This window comes from Dendropsophus ebraccatus, chromosome 14 (assembly GCF_027789765.1).
Source record: "Dendropsophus ebraccatus isolate aDenEbr1 chromosome 14, aDenEbr1.pat, whole genome shotgun sequence".
In the NCBI taxonomy this organism is placed as follows: domain Eukaryota; kingdom Metazoa; phylum Chordata; class Amphibia; order Anura; family Hylidae; genus Dendropsophus; species Dendropsophus ebraccatus.
The window spans coordinates 75,851,772-75,877,045 of NC_091467.1; the positions used below are offsets into that span (position 1 = coordinate 75,851,772).

Below are 25,274 nucleotides of genomic sequence, written 5' to 3' on the forward strand. Positions count from 1 at the left end.
CATCAGAAGCGGGTCTAGGACTGGGACTTTGTGCATGGGGTAAGTATAGGGGTCTCAACCGGGTGGTCGGCCGGGCTCTGCCCCAGCACGGGGGGTGACAGGTTCCCTTTAAGTAAAACTATTTAATATTTTTTATCTTTGACATTTTCTAAAGAACAAAAAAGAATGCAAATTGGAAAGATGCAGAGAGAAAGGGGCACCAGAGACAACAAAGTGCTTGACATTACAACTTAAGGGGTACTCCAGCGTGGGGGCACTTTTGCGCTGGGACCGGGGACGAGGTGGCCTAGGGAAAAGACGTCCACTCACCTCCCCGGTTCCAGCGGCGGTTCCCACATCGCGGAGCTCCGGTGCCCGGTTCCCGTCCGCTTCCGGGTGTCTGACGCGGGCCCGAGACGTGACATCTCAGGTCCGCTCAGCCACTCAGTGAAGGAGGCGGGATCCTGCCTCCTTCACTGAGTGGCTGAGCAGATCTGAGGGAGGAGGTGAGTGGTCGTCTTCTCCCTCGGCCACCTCGTCACCGGTCCCAGCGCAAAAGTGCCCCCACGCTGGAGTACCCCTTTAATTGCAGAATTCGGGAAGATCCTATCCACAGAGTACGGGTACTATTGCACAAAGCGATTACTGGCCGTACTTGGCCAATTACCAGTCATTCCGGACGATAATTGTTTTGCGTAATAGCTCATGTTGAAAGGAAACAATGATATTGACGTTCTCTTCTATGGGCCACGCGAATGATCTAAAGATCATCCGGGCAGTCCTTCCCACAGCTCCCAACTCGATGTCTGTGTGTGTAAGGGTATGTTTACACTAAGTACTGACATGTCACTTCTCTGAGTGGACAGCCGTGGCAGTGGAGGATCTTGCGCTTTCCCATAGAGAAGCAGTGGCACACTGAGGCAGGTGGGATTCCGCAGCGGAATTCCACCTGATTTACTTAGTGTGAACACACCCTAATAGCACAGACATCAAGCGGGTAACAATGAGAAAGTGAGCGCTGACCTGACCGCTTGCTCCCTCAAATTGGGCCATGTAATATTACCCTAAGACCTTTAGAGACCTGAGTAAGAGCCTATCCATATAAGACCTTTAGAGACCTGAGTAAGAGCCTATCCATATAAGACGAGAATTGAGTGTGAGCCTATCCATATAAGACATTTAGAGACCTGAGTGTGAGCCTATCCATATAAGACGTTTAGAGACCTGAGTAAGAGCCTATCCATATAAGACATTTAGAGATCTGAGTAAGAGCCTATCCATATAAGACGTTTAGAGACCTAAGTGTGAGCCTATCCATATAGAACATTTAGAGAAATGAGTGTGAGTCTATCCATATAAGACGTATAGAGACCTGAGTAAGAGCCTATCCATATAAGACATTTAGAGATCTGAATGTGAGCCTATCCATATAAGACATTTAGAGATCTGAGTAAGAGCCTATCCATATAAGACATTTAGAGAATTGAGTAAGAGTCTATCCATATAAGACATTTAGAGAATTGAGTAAGAGTCTATCCATATAAGACATTTAGAGAAATGAGTGTAAGTCTATCCATATAAGACATTTAGAGAATTGAGTAAGAGCCTATCCATATAAGACGACAATGGAGTGTGAGCCTATCCATATAAGACATTTAGAGACCTGAGTAAGAGCCTATCCATATAAGACATTTAGAGAACTGAGAATATGGTATTAGGAGTATATGCAGACAAGTCAATATTCTGAGTGTTCCGGAAAGGGCCTGTCCACACAACAAGATGTTCAGAAAATTGTAATACAGTCTATCCACACACAAAGAAGTGACTACTAGAGAAGAGATACATTCAAAAGACAGTGAGAACTCTGTAATCCACACTATAGGATATTCTGGAGAATGTACAGCAGCCGACAGGGATGATATAGAATACGTATTCTTATATAAGTCACCATGAATATAGGTTGTAAATATTGGTTGTAAAAGTTTACAGATAACTATATAGAATTGTCCCATAAATGGAGACATATGTGGAGTATTTGGTGTACATAGTGTAGTAACAGTGGTATATAGACACCTAACATACATTAAATCAAGGTACACAGAGTTGTCATGTCTGGTCACACTGGAGGCCCAGAAAAATCAGCTTAATCTCCAAGATTACCAAAATGTTAATGAAATTTGGTCACAACATATGTTACTCAATGAGAATCAGGAAGACCATATAACATGTCTGTCGGGTACTCCTTTACCCCACTGCCCCCATGGTTGGCAGCCCTGGCAAAGGAGAAGGAATGGGTAATCTGTGCCTAGTAAGTGTGTCTGGCACCATGATATTCCTACAGATTTGGCCATGTTCATACAATGTAAGAGACTGGCCGTTCCGTGACCCGTCTCTGAAATAGATCATCCCGGCCTGTACTGCAGATCTTTTCGGCCGCAGGGTTCTGATCCGTGCGCGCCCACCCGCATCAGAACACCCCACAGCACACTATGGAGTTTTCTACGGCGCCGCAAGAGATCCCGGCCGGAGAGTATACAACGTGTATACACTCCGGCCGGGATCCCATAGAAGATAAGGCAGCATGTCCTTTCGTACAAAGTACGGCCGTTGTTACCGATTGCAACAACAGACGTACTTTTACGAAAAGATACGCTGTGGGAACATAGCCGTACTGTGCAAGAGTGTTCTCATTGTGCGCACCCAGTGGAGAACAGGATCCACTTACCTGTATGCTCAGCAATATGGGGCATTGGGTTCAGGCATGCACGACCAGAGGCCAGCACTTTAAGGGGTTCCAGAATCTCATTGAGTACGATATGTTCTTAGTTCAATATAACCGATTCTTCTAGGACTCCAGTGAAAGCGACACCTAATAAAATACAGGCTCTCCACTGTAAAGAAAAGTAGGTGTCCTCCTTAAGCCACCCGCTGTCTATACCTCCTGCCTACCCCACCATCTTTCCTGCATTTATTTCCCTGTTTTTCTAAAATGCTACCAATTTAGAAGATGGGTGGTGGACTTGTCTGCTGAAGCTCTGCATCCCTCATAGCCATTCTATTATCGCACGTTTTGGCTTGTTAAATTACAGGAACCCCTTCACTGCCAGAGAGGTCTCCAGCATGTGATGGAGTGAAGGGGTTACAAGTTTAGTACTGACACTATTTTTTTCCATATATCCCTTTCATAGTTTTTGGACAAGTCACAGGATGTCCTCCTGAAGCATCAGGCCAGCATCAATGAGCTGAAGAGAACGCTGAAACAACCCAACAGCAAACTAGTCCACAGAGAGCGCGGGCGGGAGAAGAGGTTGCCCTCCTCACCCACATCCTCTTCCTCCAAACATGAGGTCAGTGACGGACACTTCACATCTCTCTGATATAGTGTGCTGGTGCGTGACTCAGGCAGTCACATAACCATTCGTCATGCACCAGCCCTCAGGCTCTACCATAGACAGAACAATATGCATGTGTTTTGCCTTCTAAACTGACTATACGTAGACTTGTAATTTACTGTGATTTTTATGTTCTAATACCTTGTTTGCAGTTTTTATACAATAAAATTGCATGGCTGATTATAGAGATAGTAAATGCTAGAGTATCAGTTTTGTAGGCTCCATAAGCCTCAGCAACATATACGGCTAAAACCCCTATTACACGGGGCAACTGAGAGGAGCTATTACACGCTACAGCAGCGAGCAGGTGAGTGCAGAGGGGGCCGTGGAGAGCTGCGGGGGGCTGCCCCAGGGCCGTTTTAATACATTGGTGGGCCCAGTGCACAGCCCTCAAGAGTGGGCCCCCCCTTCCCTTTCGGCACATTGTATAATGTACTGAATTTGCCCCCACACTGTATCAGGAGCCCCAATACATACAGTAGTTACCTTATAACACTCCTACCACCATACAGTGATTACATATTACATAAAAACTGCACTAAACAAAACAGAAAGATATCACCAATGATACCATTACATAATGCCGCCACATCATGACCCCTAACACTACAACCCTATAACAGAGTGCAGTTACATCCAGTGACTCACCGGGGGCGTCTTCTCCGATCAGAGTCTGTCACCTTTTCTTTTTCTCTCCATCCAGCCTGGGCCACCTTGAAGTCTTCTCCTGGCTGTGAATCTTCTCTCCAGAATCTGCCAGACAAATATTTTAGGCTCCAACACATACAGTAGTTAGGTCCCTTGTACCTCTATACAGTAGTTACACCCCTCTGTACCCCTACATAGTTACACCCCTCTGTGCCTCCATAGTTTTAAGGTATCCCTGTAGTATATAGACCCTCAGGTGCTCCTCCAGTTATATACAGCCCTCCTGTGCGTTCCCCCATTAGTATATAGCCCCCCTGTGCTCTCCCCCAATAGTATATAGCCCCCCTGTGCTCTCCCCCAATAGTATATAGCCCCCCCTGTGCTCTCCCCCAATAGTATACAGCCCCCCTGTGCTCTCCCCCAATAGTATACAGCCCCCCTGTGCTCTTCCCCCAATAGTATATAGCCCCCCTGTGCTCTCCCCAATAGTATATAGCCCCCCCTGTGCTCTCCCTAATATATAGCCCCCCCTGTGCTCTCCCCCATAGTATATAGACCCCTGTGCTTCCCAATAGTATATAGCCCCCTGTGCTCCCCAATAGTATATAGACCCCTTTGCTCCCCAATAGTATATAGCTCCCCAATAGTATAAATACCCCTGTGCTCCCCAATAGTATATAGCTCCCCTGTGCTGCCCAATAGTATATAGCTCCCCTGTGCTCCCCCATAGTATATAGCCCCCTGTGCTTCCCCATAGTATATAGCCCCCTGTGCTCCCCCATAGTATATAGCCCCCCTGTGCTCCCCAATAGTATATAGCCCCCTGTGCTCCCCAGTAGTATATAGCTCCCCTGTGCTTCCCCCAGAGTATATAGCTCCCCTGTGCTCCCCCTTAGTATATAGCCCCCTGTGCTCCCCCATAGTATATAGACCCCTGTGCTCCCCCATAGTATATAGACCCCTGTGCTCCCCCATAGTATATAGCCCCCTGTGCTCCCCCATAGTATATAGCCCCATGTGCTCCCCCATAGTATATAGCTCCCCTGTGCTCCCCCATAGTATATAGCCCCCTGTGCTCCCCCATTGTATATAGCTCCCTGTGCTCCCCAGTAGTATATAGCTCCCTGTGCTCCCCAATAGTATATAGCTCCCCTGTACTCCTCCATAGTATATAGCCCCCTGTGCTCCCCAATAGTATATAGCCCCCTGTGCTCCCCCATAGTATATAGCTCCCCTGTGCTCCCCCATAGTATATAGCCCCCTGTGCTCCCCAATAGTATATAGCCCCCTGTGCTCCCCAATAGTATATAGACCCCTGTGCTCCTCAATAGTATATGCGCTCCCCCTCCCATATAACATTGAAAAAAAACAAACACTGTTACTCACCTAGGTCCTCGCGTTTCTCTTCTCTTCCCTCCTGTGGCCGCACTTCCTGCAGTCACAAGAGGCTGCACTCCCCTTACCCTTGCGGCGACGCTCCAGTGACGTCGGGCGCTAGAGGGAGAGTGCGGCCTCTTGTGACCGCAGGAAGTGCGGCCACAAGAGTGACTGACAGGGAGGGAGCCAATGGCTCTCTCTCTGTCAGTATCGCTGCTGCTGAAGCGCCGCAGCAGCAGCGGGCAGGCGGGGGCAGCGGCGCACGGGGGGGCCCTGCAGGGGGCGCCATGGAGGGGTAAGTAGATTACCCATCCATGGTGCTCCCCCCTGACAGGCTGGTGGCCGGAGCCCTGTGCGACCGCACTGGTCGCACATAGCAACGGCCGGCCTGCTCGGGGGGCCCCTTTAACCAGTGGGCCCGATACACGTGCACCATGTGCCCTCTGGTTAAAGCGGCCCTGGGCTGCCCGGGTGATTGCTAGATAGCCTGGGCAGCCCATAGCAGATAGCAGTGGTCTGCTGCCTCCTATTCCACGGACCAACGGCACAGATCATTGCTGAAAGACAAATGACTGCATTGTTCATGTCGGCTGATCATTGCCTTCTATTACGATTATCGGCCAATATCAGCCAATAATTGTTTTGTGTAATAGGGCCTTTACAGCGCACCTCGTTATCTCAGGATAAGCTGTTCTGTGTGTGTACATGAGAAGCATCATATCTTGCTATCTTTTAGCTCTTTCTCTCTGCACTCCTCCCCCCTCCATAGACTTGGAGCTAGCTCAGGAATCAGACTACAACTCATTTTTAGTAAACAAAAGTTGTTGCTAAGCTGAATTTAAAGCCCCTATTACACGACGAGAGGGAGCAAGGGAGCACTGACCTGTCCTCATTCCCTGCTCGCTGCTGGTACTATTACAGTTGTTGGCAGCGAGCGGGTAAGAGCTGGGGGGGTCGCGTTGCGGTGCGGGCGGGGGGGGGGGGGGGGGGGATTGGGGGAATGCTGGATGGGATAGGAGGTAGCGGACGTCTTCCCCATAATGGTTCAGCTATCCATAACCTACCGATTTGAAAGCAGACTCCCATTCTGGGAATGTACGGATAGTCGTGATCATTCAAAAAAATATATTTTTTTTGATCCTCAGATAAACTTGTCCTTCATTTTACTAGTACAAACACAATGATCATCCATACGTCAGCAGTTTTTGTCTATGCTTTCCCTGAAAATTATTTCTCATTAAGGCCTTCGCTACACAGACTATACTTTGTGCTGGGAATATATAATTCCTACAAAACATCCTCAATTCTTGCCATTTTGTTCTATGTATCTGAATAAAAGTAGTCTCCGTATTGTGAGAATGCTGTCAGATTAAATATCACTTAAGAGGGGGAAAAAATGACAGATCCCAGTTAGCGTTTCTAAATACGTATCAGAACGGATAGTTAAGCAGTATTTTACCAGTGCCATGCACACCTGTGAACGGGACCATTGAAATGAATTGGTCCTACGTGTGGATGAGGCCTCAGGGGTCCAGAATGTTCCCGTGAACATGTAGAGATTATTAAAAACCGCGCTGCCGTCACCCTTCCAGGTAGCGGTAATGTGGCAATTGCTTCATTAATCCAGAACCCCATAGAGACTACATCTTCTGAAGGTTCTGTCTGGAACATCTTAATTCAGCTTGATCAGATTTCGACTTCTCTTCGTCTCCCTAGAGATTTATCAAAGCGTTTACCTAGGGGCTGGAGCGCTATTGGAGGCCTCGGCAGCGGCTCACTAGGTCTTGATTGGACTGAAGCCGTGGAAATGTATTTTTTTTCCCCCTGTAACCATCTCATTCTCCTTTATTCTTAGGATACCGTGTTCTATATTTTTCAGCTCTTATTAAAATTTGGTGCCGCAGCTTCACAATCTGTTGCTTAGATCTCCCTCCTGTTGAAATATTTTTCCCTGGAAGCTTCAACGTTTCTTTTTTTAGCTAATTTTAGATGCATGTATAAGAACACTACTGCAGTGATTTAGAATTGTTTAGCCATATTCACACTATATATGATGCTCAATATATGATGAATGTGTATATAGCATATGACTGGGAGAATGTAGCCCAATAGAATGTCCTGATGGAACCTTGACTTATTTGCTTTGAACAGAGCAGCAAATTAAGCATGCGTGACCTTCTGTGCCCCCATGTAGGAGGAGGATTCTTTGTGCCTCCCACATACTAGTTAGGTCCCTCTATGCCCCCATATAGTATTAACCCTATGTGCTCCCATTCAGTAGTTGGGCCCCTTTGTAACCTCATATAATAGTTAGGCCCCCTTTGTGAATCCAAATAGTAGGTAGTATCCCCCATGTAGGAATCAGCCCTGAAGGTAGTCCCCTGGTAGTTAGCCATTCTGCTATAAGCCTCCTATGTAGGCAATCCACCCAGTAGTTAACTCCACCTCTTTGACATTATATATATATATATATACACACACACACACACACATATACACACAGAGTGGTCCAAAAAAATGTATCCACTGTTTAAAAGTCCATAACTTGCAAACTAATTGACAGAATTGTCTCATATTTGGTAGTGTACTAGTTTGTAGTTCCAGTCTGTGTTGTGTTAGTAGTTGCACCTAGTTACTCGAGTAAACATGGCTGGCGCAAGGCTTACATTTGATGAAAGGAAGCCAGTTTTGAAGTGGTATTTTAAGTACAAAAACATTAATAAGGTTCAACGGCAATGGCGAAATGAGTATCAAACAGGGCCACCGACACGTTTAACGATTTGTCGCATTCTAAACAAATTTGAAGCCGAAGGCTGTGTTAAAGATGTACACGAACAACGATCTGGACGACCTGTAACAGTATCAAGTCCAGCTAACTCCCGTAATGTGTTACAACAATTCACTCGCTCACCACAGAAGTCTTTGAGGCAGTGTGTCCGTGAAACTGGAGTGAGTCACTCAAGTGTTTGGCGAATTTTGAAGACAGCAAAGTGGAAGTGCTACATCCCACGATTGCTACACGCAATGAACGAGGACGACCCAGATCGTAGAATGGAGTACTGCAAGTGGTTTAACAACATGGTGCGCAACGATGACGAGTTTGCAGAGATGATTGTGTGGTCTGATGAGGCACAGTTCAAACTCAATGGTACAGTAAATCGCCACAATTGCATCTACTGGGCCGCCGAAGATCCAAACGTCCATGTCGACAAAGCGGTGAATTTGCCAGGAGTAAATGTGTGGTGTGGGTTGTCGTACCGGGGCTTGATTGGGCGGCACAGTTACCGGTGAGGTGGACCTTCATAAGCTTCAGGCATCCATTTTACCTGCCATCTGAGACCTGTATGGAGATGGAAGATTTTACTTTCAACAAGAAGGTGCCCCAGCCCACTACCAACATCGTGTTAGGGCGTATGTCGACGAAAATCTACCAGGAAGATGGATAGGCCGTAGAGGTGCTGTGGAGTATCCACCACGTTCCCCAGACTTAACTCCTCTGGACTTTTACCTGTGGGGAACACTAAAGGACGTCGTTTATCAACAAAAGCCACGCACATTGGATGAACTTCGAGAATCCATCGTACATTCATGTGCAAATATCGAACTGAACACGTTGCAGTCAGTAGTTCGTGCTGCAGTTCGGCGGCATCATTTGTGTGTGGATGTGAATGGTGACCATTTTAAACACCTACAGTGATATCTTTAAGTTGGACTTTAAGTTACACTTTCACCAAATATAAGACAACTCCGTCAATTAGTTTGCAAGTTATGGACTTTTAAACAGTGGATACATTTTTTTGGACCATATATATATATATATATATATATATATATATATATATATATATATAAACACACACTGACCTCGGGCCCCGGAGGACTGGGGGAGAAAGCGGCTTCTTGCGACTGCAGCCTGCAGTCACAACAGTGATTGTCAGGTTGACTGAAAGCGAGGAGCCATTGGCTTCTCACAGTGACGCATTTAACTGTTAGCACTTATTTAGAGTTCTTACAGTTAAAAACTATGTGCAGAAACTAAGAGCCAAGTGAAGCAACCAAGGAGCAGAAGCATAACCCCCCTACCCTGCTCCTACCTGGGTTCGGAGGCTGCTGACACTGGCCCTGGTAGTTGTGTTGAGCAACATTTACCTTATGTATCCCAATAATACATTTATTTTGCCTTGCGGGTGACTGTCTAGATGCCAGAATGGACATTCTTGCCCCTAAAAGTAGAGGCACCAGACAGCACAAAGCATTATAAATATTTACAGCACTGACTGCATAGCAAATGCAGAACAGAGTTATGTGGTGTACGGAATCATGTGCTGTGTATTTACATAGAAGATAGGAGAAATGGTAATGCATGGAGAACCTGTCAAAATATCACAGGCCACATCTAAATTCTAAGGAAAGAAAGAAACAAGACAACTATCTGGTTTGCAAATTGTTACTGATGGTTTAATAATTTTCTGAAATTTCTGTAGATTACAGTCTGATGACTGACATACCGTTTCCTTGATAGATTTTGTCTGAATTTTCGTTTTCCCAGGACACAGATGACACCGGAAAAAGAGAAGAGGATGAATCTGATGCTACTGCTGCCCACGATTCAGATGTTTTTACCCAGAAAAGCTTGACCTCATCTCCCGAGGTGCCTCAACTTCCTTATTACCTATTGATTGCTCTGGTTAATGCAATGTACAGGCTACTTAAGTCTAGAAAAGGGTCAATCAACCTTGACATACACACACATTATATAATTCTTCTGTAGGTGATCAGTTCTATGTTTTCCTGTTTTTGCAAATGTTTCTCAACCTAAGGTGTTATACCTGGTATTTCAGACAAAATAGTCTATAATTGCTAAATGAAATGTGTCTTCACATTGGTTAAGCTGGCCGTACACAGCTCAGTCAGTCGCCAAAGGACGGTGTGGTGACCAGAAGACCATAGTAACATAGGCATATGACCTTATATTAGAATTTGAAATGTGATGATTTTTGTCTTTATGTGGTTTAGTTCATGCATATTTTTTGTTTCTGCTGTTTTGGTGTGGTTTTTCCTGTTTTACATGTGGTTGATATAACAGTATGATGACTCATTTCTCAGGTGTGCTTCACTAAAAACTTACTATACACAGAAACTTGTAGAACATGCACAAATTTTTTTTTTTTAACTAATAAATAAGTGACCCAGGTATGGAGTGAAAAAAGGACAAATAGTGCACTTTAAAGGGGAACTGTCAGCAAGTTAGACGAACCTAGCCCCCTAATGTGCATGTGATGCTGAGGATGAAGGTAAGCGGTTAGAGCACTGGGGGCGTAGCTACTATCGCTCCCAACACTGATCCGCCCGTCCCTATCCCCTAAATGATTCTCGATGAAGGGAGCCAGATCACCGTGCAGAGGGCAGGGCTACAGCCCCCAACCGGCCTGCCTCCTCTAATTATTATCAATGGAGGGGGTCAGCTCCTAAGGGCTTACTGGGCACAACTAACAGCACGGGAACGGTGCTGAGTATGAAGGTAAGAGACATACAGAGACATGACTGTATGTCATCCTCAGCGCCCTGTGTCCCCTAGGGAGTTACCAGCATTCATCTAACCTACTGGTAGTTCCCCTTTAAATTATAATTTTTAATTAAAGAGGGTCAGTGACATCCAAGCTTTTATCGTCCACTTTTAGCAGCTCCTCCGTTGATTCATCTGCTCTTTTCCTTACTTTTTACCCCCGTCCTACTTCTCCAGCTATCAGTGCCATTATTTCTCTGCCCAGTATGTTAAGTAGCATCTAGAATGACAACCCAGTGGTCAGCGCACAGGGAGAGCGCTGACCTCAATGCCCTGTTTTGCCACCACTTAGGGCCCTATTCTACCAACAGATCTGACGACAGATTATCTGCTAAAGATTTGAAGCCAAACCCAGGAGTGGATTTGAAAAGAGGAGAAATCTCAGTCTTTCCTTTATGACCTGTTCTCTGTTTATAGTCTGTTCCTGGGTTTGGCTTCAAATCTTTGGCAGATAATCTGTCGTCAGATCTGTTGGTGGAATAGGGCCTTTAGTCACAGGATCTGATTGTGAGGGTCCCTGCAGTACCACACCCCACAATCTTGCTAACAGGACTCCTGAAGCTCCTATGTAAATGCAGCAGTAGTATGCATACTGAACGTCACTTCATTCACTGCCAAACACAGCCAAACATTACTTGACAATCATCAGCACTCCCATAAGAAATGAATATAACAGTATTTGAGTATGCACACAACTGCTTCATTCAGACAGGATGTTCAGGGGTCCCAGTTAGGCTGGGTTCACACTATGTTTTTGCAATCCGTTTTTTGCACAGAGCGGATTAAAAACGGATGGAAAAACGGATGCAACTGTGTGCATCCGTTTTTCCATTGACTTCAAATAAAAAAAAATTGGAATGCAAAAACATAGTGTGTGAACCCAGTCTTAGGGATGAGCGAAGTGGGAGAAAGTGGAAGGAGCCCAAGGACCTTCTGGAAAACTTGGATACAACCCTAGGCTGTATCCGTATTGTCCAGGGCTGCATCCGTGTTTTCCATGTAGTCCTTTGGCTGTCTCCATCTTCTGCAAAGAGCGGACAGACAGTGGGATTCAAAAGTCAATCATTTAGCTTAGTACGAAGCTCATCGAATCCCAATTCGTTCATCTCTAGTCTATGTGGTTGGGGAGTACTAAGCTAAATCCCAATTCGTTCATCTCTAGTCTATGTGGTTGGGGAGAAGTGCAACTGAGCAGTACTGACAACCCCCTTGCCAATCTACAGATATTGTTGCAGTCTGAGGCCCTGTTCACGCTTATTCTGTCCAGACAGAAAGTGGACCCATTGATTTCAATAGCCCCATACAAACATCCATAGGATCAGCCTGAGCGTTCTTCCCTTTGGGAACTGAGCAGTGGTGACTGTCTAGCTAACAGTGTGGGACCTATATAACATATAGGGAAACTAATAGCAGTGATAGCTGGGGAACGGAGAAGGGGGGTTATTGATCAAAGGCTGGACGTGTCTGATATTATCGGTTGCAGTAAATATTATTGATTTCAGCTGTTTTATTATGTTATATGTATTTACCAATTATTTACTGAATTCAGCAGTTTTATTAATGTCATATGTATTTATCTATATTTCCTGATTTCAGCAGTTTTATTAATGTTATATGTATTTATCTAAGTTAACACAAGACCCGGGCACCACCTTTTTTGACAGCACACAAACTTTTTCCAAATATATTTATTGGGTCTCTATTGATATTTGTTATTATCTGATTGATATAAATATATTTGTGGGATCTGCCAGGAATCACATGCAGCCCGTTTTAAAAGGGGATGGAAGCAAACATACAGTTTTTCATATTTTACTCTTAAAGGGGTACTCCAGGCCAGCTGTATAATCAGTGTTTGGCCGGGGAGGGGGTGGAAATAGAAGGCTCTACCTCCCCGGTTTCATCGTCGGCTCCCGGATCGTGGCGCCCCGTACACCTGTCCCGCGGCCGCTTCCTGGACTGAGCTGCGGCTTGAGACGTGACGTCTTAAGGCAGCTCAGCCATTCAGCGGTCGTAGCGGAATCCCACCTTGGCCGCTGAATAGCCGAGCTGCCTTGAGACAAGGGAAACCAATTACAAGTAGGAACTTACCCCCTCCCGTTCCCGCAGCAAGCGGCAGAATTAGCATCGGGACCCCCGCCGGAAGGCACTTTCCCCCTGAGTAATGACGATGTCACAACCCTAGGGAAAATGCCTGTCCCGGCTGATGGATTGGCTGCTTAACCAATCAGTGACTGGAGCAGCATCCCGCCCCAATCATTGACTGGCTGAGCAGCCAGTCCATCAGCCGGGTCATGATGTGTCAGGGAAGGAGATCCCGGAACCTGGCGAGGGTCCTGAGGCCTTTCCAGTCGTCCACTGCGGACATGGGGAGAGATAAGTTCCTACTTGCAATCCATTTCCCCCGTGCCAGCTGCCGCATTTTAGAAAACATTGGACTTCTCCTTTAAAGGGAATGCGTGATTAGAAAATGATTTATGTTAAACATATTTTTAAAGAATTTTTGGTGAAATTTTTTCATCTATATTATATAATAATCCTGATATCCTGCAGATCTCATTCTCACCACTGGAGATAAAACTAAGCTGACACTTCCTGTTGTGTCTGTGGTGATAAGAGGAGGCTGCTGTAAAGTGATCTGTACAGCATTGCAGCGTCATGTGACACCAGTAGATAGAGGAGACAATAGCAGCTCCCTGTGAAATGACCTCTTCACAGGTCACAGAGCGCTCAGTAATGTCTCACATTCATCTCAAGGGGACAGACTATTTTCCTCTATGTCCATGAGGCTTGCTGTAAAGCATCTCACTAAATGACGTTAAAACAGTCCCAGCATTTTGGCCGCCCCATAATAATGTACAAAAAGGGAAATAAATAAAAATTAAAGTCAGAAAATGGAAACTGATTAGAATAAAAGAACAAGTTTTAGTATTTGACGCTAATAAAAAAAAATAGGTGACACATTCACCAATCACTGGCCTCAGTGGTGATGTCAGGAGTCTTAAAAGACCTCTTTTACTTTGGAGAACATTGACGTATACGTAGACGTATAGTGGTTCTAGGCAGATCCTGCAAATGACCTGTGATCCTACCATATGAACTGTGGTGCATTTTGATAGCATTATAACTACCATTTAAGTTAAAGGGGTACTCCAGCGGGGTGGGGAAGACGTCTACTCACCACCCCAGGTCCAGCGGCGGGTCCCGCATTGCAGGGCTCCGGTGCCCAGTTCCCGGACGCTTCCTGGTCTCTGTCACTGACTGGCTGAGCGTCCCTGAGACGTATCGTCTCGGGCTCTGCGTCAGACACCAGGAAGTGGCCCGGGAATCGGAGACCGGAGCGCCGAGATGCGGGACCCGACGCTGGAATTGGGGAGGTGAGTGGACGTCTTTTCTCTCAGCCACCTCCCAGCGAAAAAGTGCCCCCCCCCCGCTGGAGTACCCCTTTAAGCCCTTTTAGGAAATTCTACATGTATCAGAATCCTATGAGACCAGGCAGTGTGTTCCTCGGAGGGATCAATTGATTTCTGTTATTTAATCTGCTTCTGGTGTATTCACCTCCCTGAGGACTCTCGAGAAGCATAAATTGTTTCTTAGTACCAATTTGAGGAGCACATTCCCTGAAAGCCTTAATAAACCATTAATAAGAACTCTATTATTTCCAGTTTGTCCACATTTCAGGCATTGCTCATAGAGACTACAGTAACCAGTCTCACTTTGATATATTATACTACTTTCGTCTCTCTTGCACATAGAGCAGAGTTGTCTATTATGTCTGAATGCATCATTTTTTTGTGAGTGCGAATCTTACTGATATATCTTTAGCAAGCAATGTGTACACAAGTGTCCTTATGAGTGAAACATATAATATATTGGCCATTCTTACTCTCACTTAGCGGCTAACCCCTCTTGCTCTGATTACAATGCAGGGCATGGAGCATTGGGTTTTTATAGAAAGGAGAACAGACAACTCTGATGCTTCATTGGAAGAGCTGCCAAAATCTCTGTCTGTCCAGATCTCTGGACAGGATTTGTCCCCCGACAGGGAAGATCACATGCAACTTTTCAAGGATAGGGAGGAAAGAGAGACTGAGGACCCACATGAGGAGAAAGGGACTAATAAAGTAGTACCAATGGTAAAGGGAGCAGAGAGAAGAATCAGGTTAACACAAAGGGAGGAGCGCCTGGTCATGGTACCTGGTGAATGGGACACAGTGGAAAGTAAGGCCAGGACAGCTCCAGATGGTGCTCCGGCAGATGATAACAGAGAATGGGCTATAAAGATGGATAACGCAAAACATGGCCAAGTCTGGAGCAGGGGGGAGGAAGTTGATGGAGAAGAACCTTCTATAAAGCAGACAGAGAGAGGAATGATGGTGTCTGGATCATCAGAAAGACCTCACGATATGAGCAGGACCATTGTGGAAATTGGAGAGAGCCGGCGTGTCATTTTATGCGATGAAGAAGAGGTGGATGACAGCGCCGATGAAACTGAAGGCGAGTGGAACAATGACATCCACTGGGAAGACCAGCAGAAAACTTTAATATGGTGCGAGAGTTCTGGGTACCAGCATCCTAAGCCATCCGACAATGCAGACGAAACAGACATAAGAGCATCATCCCAGCACCATCATGAGCAAAGGCAATCTTCTGTATTTAATGGTAGAAAAGAGGAAAGCCAACAGGATGTTCTGGAAACTTCAAGGGAATATGTCACGACTGATATCCTAATGCCGGATGATCATGCTGAAGAAATGACTGAGGATGGCTGTGCAACAAGCGCAGATAATACTGAAGAGGCTGTGGCAGCTCGACTTCCCAACGAATTAATGTCTTCAAGTGTACAAATGACAGCCGAAAGGGGGGCGGAAGATTTACCTTTGGAAGATTGGGGCCCGCCAGTGCTTCATTTTATGTTACCCACCATCATACCATTACCGGTGAGCCTCCCCAGAGAACGGGGTCATCAAGAGGTAGCTGCAGCCAGCAATCCAAGTGAACGAATCCTTGTTCAGCCGAACCCTAGGCACCATGCTGCTCCATATCAAGAAGGAAATGCCAGTCCTGCTGAATCCACGACAGGCACTCCTGGAGACCTTTCATCTCCAGATTCAGGCTGTGAAATAACCCTCACCGATGCGGCGGTAACTGTGCTGAATCCTCAGCAGTAGCATGTTTGTAAGGGGGGGAGGGAGGAATGGAGGCACCAAACCTGCTTGCCGTTGGAGTGTTGTGGTTTGGCTAGCACGCCAGGTCCCTGTTTGTGTATATGAAGGGGCATAGTGTCATGATGGAATCTGTCTGCCTGTCTGTGCCAATACTCTGCCACCATCTGCTTCTGGCTGGAGTACCGTCTGGCTTAAAAATACCCCGTCCCCAAATATCAATCTGAAAAGCATGGAAGCAAAAGAGGAGACGGGAAGGAGAGCTGGTGGAAAGATGGAAAGAGGTGAAGCTACATCATCCTCTTCTTAACTAATCTGGTAACATCACTAAAACACATCTTCCCCACTCCAGGAATCAGGCGCTTTCAGTGACATGACAGTGATTCATTGCCTCCTGCAGTAATTTTCTTAGTCGTCTGGGAAAATCAATGCTTGGCAGGTAGCCTGCAGTTCATGTCCCATATTAAATGCATAAATGGATTGAAAAGCCTTGCGATTTGCTCCTTTGTGGATAAGAAGGAGTTACTAATCTCCATCCCACCTCCTCCCCATTCACTGCACTGAGGCTGCTGTTTTCTTGCTTTCGTGCTATGCATCTGGACACCGATTCGCTGAGCTGTATTAAGTCTAGGAATAAGATGAAATATGTTCTTAAAGGGCGATCATAACCAACCTGACCTACATAGAGACATACATATCTCCATGTAAACATCTCCTTTATTTGGTTTACTTTTCCATCCTCTTTTATGGTTTTATTTTATTCATATCAGTCTTTTCCCTTTTAGTCCCTACCCTTGTTTATATAAAAAAATACAAATTCAATATGGCCCCTAGAAAACAATTTAATAGAGCTTAGTGAATCGGCGTCCATTCGAGCCTCGCTTGGATGCTGTGCTGCCCAGCATCAGTCTCATTCATTGTGCTGCAGGTCTTGCTCTCTGCCCCTTGGACAATTCTTCACTCTAACCCTTTTCTCCTGCTCTAGAGTCAACCACTTGAGTCAACATCATGGGAGGAAAGGGACATCCCGTCTGCTCTCAGAGAGGTCTCCCTGCCGGACCAGGGTTATAGGAAATCCGGGATTGTCCTTTTTCAGGTCAGGGCTATGGCCTGCCCTGAGTCTGTTTTTGGTGTTATTTTCTGACCTAGCGGGATCTAGAGCAAATTCTGTCTTTCAGTGTGAAAAACGGTCTATGAAAATAACAAGAAAAACTTTTTTTTTTGCCATACATGTTAGATGTTGTAACACAACCTACAAATCTGTCTACACAATATTCAGTTTTTTTAATGGACATCCTACTCGGAGAGAGCGCCATCTCCACACTGCGGGGAATTTATCAGTTTCCGACACTTTCTTGCACTGCATTTTAGCTAAATTATATGCCAGAACGATTGACTTTATGTGACACTAAAAGGGACATTTGAAAGCTTGATTGAGTAGACGATAAAGATAACAGTCCAGACAGTTCACAGCATTGGACAGAATTGTGCCACGTGTCCAGCAGATTTCTGGAGCACAATGTCTAATGAAAGAACAGAAAAAATGTGTCCCTGAACCAGAATAATAAATATATCCAGGACTAGGTTCACATCAGTGTTGTGTACTCCGTGGCACAGATAGGTGATGTATCGGTGCATGGATAGGCACAGGCCCTATTTAGTTTTATTGCAGTCATCTAGTGACTATGTTTAGGTTATTATCCGAGAACGTGTTTGGGCCCGGACCCTAAAGTGCAGCAGACAACACTTTAAGGTCTAAATCAAAACTTCTATGTGTTCAGAAAATGACCCAAACACAGTCATTATTAATGTTGAGCGGACTTGCCACACTGTTCGGGTGCGACAACGTTCTCCAAACGGTTGCTGGAGATGTTAGAGGCCACCCTAGGGAGCCCGGGGAAACAGGGATACAGCCATAGGCCCTATCCATGTTTTACTGGCAGCCCTAGGGCAGCATCCAACTCCTCCAGATGCCGGGAGATAAATGCCGAGCTTTCAGGTTTGGAGAACGTTGCCGAACAGTTTGGCAAGTTCACCCAATACTGACTACATTCAGACCACTGAAACCAATAGGGCCTGTGTCTGTAGGTCTACGGATGCGTTGCCATCCCATCTTGGCATTTTGCCAATGTATTCGTGCCACAGAAAGCACAAATAAAATGTAAACTTGTCCTTAAAGAAAGATGGCACGCGGATAGAGACAACTGATAGATTCCCCCATTGTATCCTGCAACACATTATAGAACGTTAGCTGGTGTCTATCAAGAGTCTGCTGCTAAATAAAAATTCTAAATATGCTTGATAAACGTAACTAACACTGTGATCATGAAGTTATCTGCCAATATTTTCTATCAATGCACAATATATTATATGCACATAAGTGGTAGGGCGTTTACTTATATTGCCAAGTCATTAGGCCATTCCATAGGCTGAAAATGTAATGGGTTTAATTGTTGATAGTCCGGCGTATAGATTTCCACATTATTATGAAAGGGCATTATCACAAATCCATCTGAACTCACCGTGCCACCTGCCTCTTTGAGTATTGTCACACTGAGACCTTTCGCCATCATGGCTTTTTGAATTCCTTAGAGAGTGAGCAGCAGGGAAGCAGATGAAGGACGCACCGCCGGAGAGGAGGAGCAGAGTGCAGGGCTTCTCAAAGAAAACCAACTGAGCATTGAGAGGAAGTGCTCAAGCATAACCGTCAGCTCCACATCAAGTCTGGAGGCCGAGGTGGACTTCACAGTCATTGGAGACTACCACTCCAATGTAGGCTTTGAAGATTTCACACGTAGCCTGCCCGAGTTGCACAGAGACCAGGGTGATGGCGCAGGAGGCACAACCGAGAGCCCTGCAACTTCATCCCAAGACGCTCACGAAGGAGACAAGCCGGAGGAGGAGGAGACAACGGAGGTACAAAGTTACAGCATGGAGTGTCCAGACGTACCCTTGTCCGTGTTGTCATCCCTACCAATAAATACGTAACCTGTGGCATCTTAAATTGGCTGCCCAGGTCTGCAGTACATCAATGAAAGTTTCAAGTGCATTGAAGGTGCTGGAAATGCATGACGTGGTTAAATACAAAACATTTCCATCCTTCATCTATTGTCGTGTTTGTTTTCAGTATCACCCAGCATGTCATTATGCCACGATACCATCAATGTGCATGCTGTGAACATCCATCTAGTGGCGTCCATGATGTCATCTGCACTGCCGTATGACATCAGAAGGTTTTATTTAGCATGTTAATGTACATCATGTGTCATTTTATTAAGATTCATCCATCCATCCATCCTGTGCATGTTTTTCATGGTCATTCATATCACCGTATGCACTAAAGTTATTTTCCATGTATTCTGGCTAGTTTCCTATAACCTCTACCTCTGATAACCCTATGATTTTTTTGTCACATAGTCACACCTGAAGACAGTACAGAGAGAAAGCATCACTAGTGTGGACACTAGCAGGACAGACGGAGAAACTGTTACACATACACAGATTACTGCTGTGCAACTAACTCAGGTACGTATATCACAAAGGAAGGGGAGATGGGGGACGACATGCTTAATAGGGTTTGCCTACCATGAACATTATTTTCTATCCACATGATAGGGGATAAATGTCTAACTGCTGGAACCCACCACAATTTTGAGGATGTGATAGGATAGAATTTATTTTCTATAGGACTGATGAACAAAGCCAAGTACTATACTTGCTATATTCAGCATTACCACAGACAGTGGATGGCTAGGTAGTCAAGGTGGTATGAGACTGCTGCTCCATTCAGATGGGAGCTTCAGGAGTCCCATTCTCAGTATTACAGAGGCATCCTCTACAATCAGACACGTCTTTGGTGGCAAACCCTTTTGAGGTTTCTCTATCACGCAATTCATAGGTGTCATATACTTAGGAGGAGGGTGTTATTTTACTGTTGAGGCTTCATCACTTTTGCTGTAACTTCACAGGTTGTCCTTGTTGGCCAAGGTTGCTGAACTGCTCTGTATGAAGAAAATATAGCAACATCTCCATAATACACTGCCTATAGTCATTGTTCTTTCATCTTGATGACATTGCAGGCCGAGGAGAGCAGGACAGACCTCGGAGCTGGAGATCTGGCAAAAGTGGCATCATCTGGTGAAAGCGCCCAGCCTCTACAAGCAGATGTGACTCGTACGCAACATGTGAGTTATTCAGAAATGTAAATTATAACCAGGATGTTAAAATGAATTCTGGTGACAATACATCATTTGTTATTTAGGTTTCCCATACTGCAAATATTACGCACGGTGCAGCGGAAACATTGTCATCATCCACAACCACCCATGTGACAAAGGTGAGGACATCACAGTCAATACACACAATTATTAAGGGTCCTATTACACCAACAGATATCTGACTGATTTTTGCAGCCAAAGCCGGGAACGGACTAAAAACAGGAAACAGGTCTTAAAGGAAAGACTGAGTATTTCTACCTTTCAAATCCACTCCGTGCTTTGGCTATAAAAAGCTGTCAGGGCGCTTTAAGGTTGGGTTCACATTGCATTTTAGCAATCCGTTTTTTTTTCATCCGTTTTATGCAAAACAAACAGATGAAAAAATGGATGCATTTGTGTGCATTTGTTTTTCTATTGATTTCCATTATTAAAAAAAAGATCAAAATACATCATCTTTTTAGAGTACACAAAAATGTGGTTGACCACGTTTTTGTGTACGCTAGAAACAACGGATGCGTTTTGAACCCTTGTGTAATGTGTATCTCAATGTGTGTTTGAATAGCAGGTCAAACTATCTATTAATTGTAACAGTACAGAAATTCGGTAAATGCTGCACATAACAGCTCAGAAATTAGTATATTTCCTGGATTTACAACTATACTGCAAATCACTGTCCTGACTCAGCCCCCAAATATAGTCTCCATGTTCTCATTATACAGTCCTTGATAACAGCGTTCATGTCAATACCGGTCACACTAAAACACACACAGACAGTGCACCCTAAGCTGAATCCCGCCCACTGTTTCTGCCTACTTGCCATGGTCTGCCCTAGCGGCAGTGAGCACCTAGACAGTCCCTAGCCTAGGCAGGTGAAACACAGAAAACAAGACTAGACAGACAACACACAATAAGGGGAGGTCAACAGTCCAGGTAATAACAGGACGGCACAAAACAGAACAATAGTCAGAGGTCAAGCAAGGATGGTCAGAATCTAAGGCAATGGGGACAGAAAACCAGAGAAAACCAGAAATCCAGGGAAGCTAAACTGAATAACCAGCAATTCAATAAGATACTGATAACAACTTATAGGGAATCCAGAATCCCATTGGAGTGGCCTCCTGATTCCAGAGCATACACAGCTGACAATAAGGAAACTGACTGGCTGGAAGATCTGTCAGTCACAGAGATAACCAAAGCAAATCAAAGCTTAAGGGTGGTATTACACGGGCCGATAATACCTGTAAACGAGCAGCGATCTGCTAGATCGCCGCTCGTTTACTGGGCCTATTACACGGCCCGATAATCGTTAAACAAGGGCTGCAAGGACATCGTTACCGATGTCCTTGCAGCCCTTGCATAACTATATACATTACCCATCTAAGTTCCAGGGCTGCTGCTGCGGTCTTCTTCTCCCCGGGTCCCGCGTGCTCTTACGTCAGAGTGGCTTGTCAGCTGACAGGCCACTCAGCCACTCACAGGCCAGGACTGCCGGGACAGGCCACTCTGACGTTACAGCGTGCGGGAACCGGGGAGAAGAAGACCACAGCAGCAGCCCTGGAACGTGGATGGGTAATGTATATCTTTAGTCGCCGCCCGCGCACCGCTATTACACGGAGCGGTGTGCGGTCGGCGCCGACAAAAATAGGTCAGAACCTATATCAACGATCAGCCGATGATCGTTGTCATCGGCTGATCGTTGTATTTATTACATAGAACGATATTCGGCGGAATCGGGCCAATTCGTCTGATTATCGTTCCGTGTAATAGTACCCTAACTCTAAAGATGCCAGAAGAACTCAGCAAGTGTCTTAGATGAAACCAATGAACAAAACTAGACTGAGTTCAGAGTTCATTAAGTTCAAGGCTTGCTCCTCTGAAAAAGCTCCCACGTTCTCTTTGAATTTATTTATTCATGGCATACATTTACACATTACGTCAGGAAGGGGTTGAAGTTTAATAGATATCAACATTTTACAAAATAAGAATATTAATCTGCCATCTAAGACAGAAGCAGTTGTCGTCCACGTACCTTAGAGAGTCTTCTTGCGGTGCTTACACGTGAAATGATGTCCGTAATTTGCCTCAATCACTAACAGGCATGACGCCATAGTATGCTTTGTGGGCCTCACACATCTTAAGAAATGCTCTAACAGGGTACCTTTTCACCTTTATAAATCGGCCACAGATTTATACGGCTTCCCGACGTGTGCAACCTCCGGATGACATTTAAATTAACTCTAGCTGTGTAGTTTATTTAGGGTCCTTTTACGCAGACAGATTTATCTGACAGATTATTGAAGCAAAAGCCAGGAACAGACTATAAACAGAAAACAGGTCATATATGAAAGACAGAGATTTCTTCTCAAATCTATTTCTGGCTTTGGTTTCGATAATCTGTCTGTGTAAAAGGACCCTTATACTCGGCAGAACATCAGATGAATTGACTAGTTTAAGGTAACTGTATTTATACTGCTATATGCACTTGTGGGGCAGTCCCAGAAAGTTCTAGGGGGTCCTAGACAACCCTTGAGAGTTCTAGAAATGTCTTGATAGTTCTCACCATCCAGAAGCTTCTAGAAGTCTATGCTCAGCACTGAATATTTCGCAAATATTCTTAAATATACACACATTTCAAAACATGACTGTGCTGACCACAAAAGCAAAGTTTATGGGGAATAATAACCTTTTTCTAGTCATTTAAACACACGTAACACCTGGGAACAAATAAGGCAGATATCACCCCATGTAATAGAGACCACGATCAGCTGGAGTGAACAATCATACGCTAGTTGGCTGATCGTTGTCTTCCAACAAGTTTAAAAATCATCGGGCGCTGGATGTGCATGTCTCCAAGGTGATGTGCGGCTGATTAAGGGGGCACTCCAGAGCCGGTATAGAAAATAATTAAGAACCCATGCTGATCTATACAGGCTCCCCTGCTGTCCTCCTGCTGTGTCTCTGGGTCCCCCGCTGACCGCAGCCGGTAACGACACTTCTGAACCTGTCCCCGCAGTGATGAGCCCGCTCAGCCAATGACTGACTGAGACTGGACAGAGCTGTGGCCGGTGATTGGCTGAGCAGGCTGTCACTGCAGAGACAGGCTGCAGTGGGGTCAGCCGGGGACCCATAGACAGGGCAGGAGGCCGCCAGGGAAGCGTAGAGATATAAGCATAATCTTTATATATCCTGTATACTAACGCTGAGAACCCCTTCAAAGCAAGCCGTATAATCGGTTTAGTAAGCGAGTGCCGATCAAGTAAATCGCAGCTCGCTTATGCTGCTCATCAGGCTGTGCAATACATTCAGTTTATTTGCATGTCAAGGAGTGGATAATATAATACAATGAATATGAATATAGGAAGCGGTGACACCTTTATGCCTACCTTGTTTTTCTCTGCTTTGGCGGTTTTCAACATTTTCTTTTTTATTTGATCTTTTTGTCCGATATGTCTGAGCAGACAGTGAAAGGTGGATTTTCTGAGACGAGGATAGAGAAGAGAATAATTATTACAGGAGATGAAGACGTCGATCAAGAACAGGTAATAGTACAGTCAAAGCTTGATGTAGAGTTGTAGACCTTCAGTGGTTGTACAATTATTATTCTGTCCCAGCATCTGCAGGTATTAGGAGTCTTGGTACTTTGTGAGAGTGTTGTGACCCGGAGGGTTACTAGCAGAGGGGAGAGCGAGGAGCAGTAAGAGTAACCAGCTTATAGAAGCAGAGACTGGGACTGGGCTGCAGGTTCACTTTACAGCATCTACTTAGTGAATTAGATGTCTACAGCAAAAATAGGGAAAGAATTTACTGTGACACTTTTATTTTTCACTGGTGGTGCACATCATGCTCTCCTGTTATCTCTGCTGCCAGGGGGGATCCATGCAGGGCGGCAGGCGGGCTCCGGCTAGAGGATCTGTGCCACAATCCTCCTCTGGATCGCGGCATCGTGTGAATGAGCCCTTAACTTAACAGGGGTTATACAGTCTTATAGAATGGGTGGTCTATCCTTAGAGGGGGGTATTGGGTCAGACTGGGTCATTTGCAGTAACTTTTGACATGTCCTCAGACAGTTACTGATCGCATCAGGTCTCACTTCTGAGATACAGCCGGGGGAATAGGCGACAGAACATCTGACTCATTTGCTCTATAGATTGTGATGAGGCAAACAAGTCAGATTTGACAGTAATACTTTAAAGAGTACTTGGTGTTAAAAAAAACTTTTCATTTATCAAAGAAACTGCCATGCGCTCCACTACCTGCTCTGTGTACGAGACCTAGACGGCCAAATAAGCTTACATTGGGGGTCTGTCTAAGTCATGTGAGACAGAGCTGGGAGTGAATGCGCTGCATTCTCCTTGCTCGTTCTCCTGATCACTTAGAGAACGACCAATCGAAATGTTTGATGTGTTTCTCTGAGATATTAAAAGTTTTTTTTCCTATCACAGCGCCCATTTTACTTCTCTGAACAGAATAGCAATAAAGGGGAAGCAGGATCAAGAAGCAGACTGCTCCGTTCACTGTGTAGTGGTCAAAATTGGTTACTGCAGCTCAGCTCCCATTAAAGTGAATGGGAACTGAACCATGTATACTAGCTGGCCATCAGCTGATGGGTGGGGGTGCTGGGTGCCGCACCCTCACCAATATGATACTGATAACCGTTCTGGAAGATATGGCAACAATAAATTTTGCCTGGAAAAGCCTGATATTTAACACCTTGGCCTTTATTTCTCCTATCATGCTAGGCCCTCGCCATGGCTATAAAGGAGGCAAAGCTGCAACACCCAGATATGCTGGTCACTAAGGCAGTGGTGTACTGTGAAACAGACCCTTCTCCTGAGGAGCCCGGAGAGAAACAGCAGGTAACATATTCTAACTCTTATAGAGGGTGTGAGGGTATCTTATATGAGGGTATGGCTATATAGCTGGACAAGTC

General features: G+C 45.3%; 1 protein-coding gene and 1 long non-coding RNA gene across 9 annotated transcripts in view; one reads left to right on the forward strand and one right to left on the reverse strand.

Annotated features, from left to right (window-relative positions):
• LOC138772742 (uncharacterized) overlaps positions 1-23,818 on the reverse strand; it is a 54,363-nt gene extending 30,545 nt beyond the window's left edge. Inside the window, exon 1 of the long non-coding RNA XR_011359816.1 lies at positions 23,728-23,818. This is a non-coding gene — a long non-coding RNA (uncharacterized lncRNA). The remainder of the gene's footprint in view (positions 1-23,727) is intronic.
• Positions 1-25,274, forward strand: part of EPB41L1 (erythrocyte membrane protein band 4.1 like 1) — a 114,001-nt gene that overhangs the window by 87,754 nt on the left and 973 nt on the right. For 5 of the 8 annotated variants that reach the window (XM_069953354.1, XM_069953356.1, XM_069953352.1 and 2 more), the window contains 10 exons: positions 3,168-3,326; positions 9,946-10,047; positions 14,892-16,106; positions 17,113-17,223; positions 18,720-19,043; positions 19,545-19,652; positions 20,207-20,311; positions 20,389-20,463; positions 23,803-23,883; positions 25,084-25,200. In XM_069953354.1, the coding sequence (XP_069809455.1) occupies positions 3,168-3,326; positions 9,946-10,047; positions 14,892-16,106; positions 17,113-17,223; positions 18,720-19,043; positions 19,545-19,652; positions 20,207-20,311; positions 20,389-20,463; positions 23,803-23,883; positions 25,084-25,200 (2,397 nt within the window). The remainder of the gene's footprint in view (positions 1-3,167; positions 3,327-9,945; positions 10,048-14,891; positions 16,107-17,112; positions 17,224-18,719; positions 19,044-19,544; positions 19,653-20,206; positions 20,312-20,388; positions 20,464-23,802; positions 23,884-25,083; positions 25,201-25,274) is intronic. The other 3 variants (XM_069953357.1, XM_069953358.1, XM_069953359.1) reach the window with 3 other exon arrangements.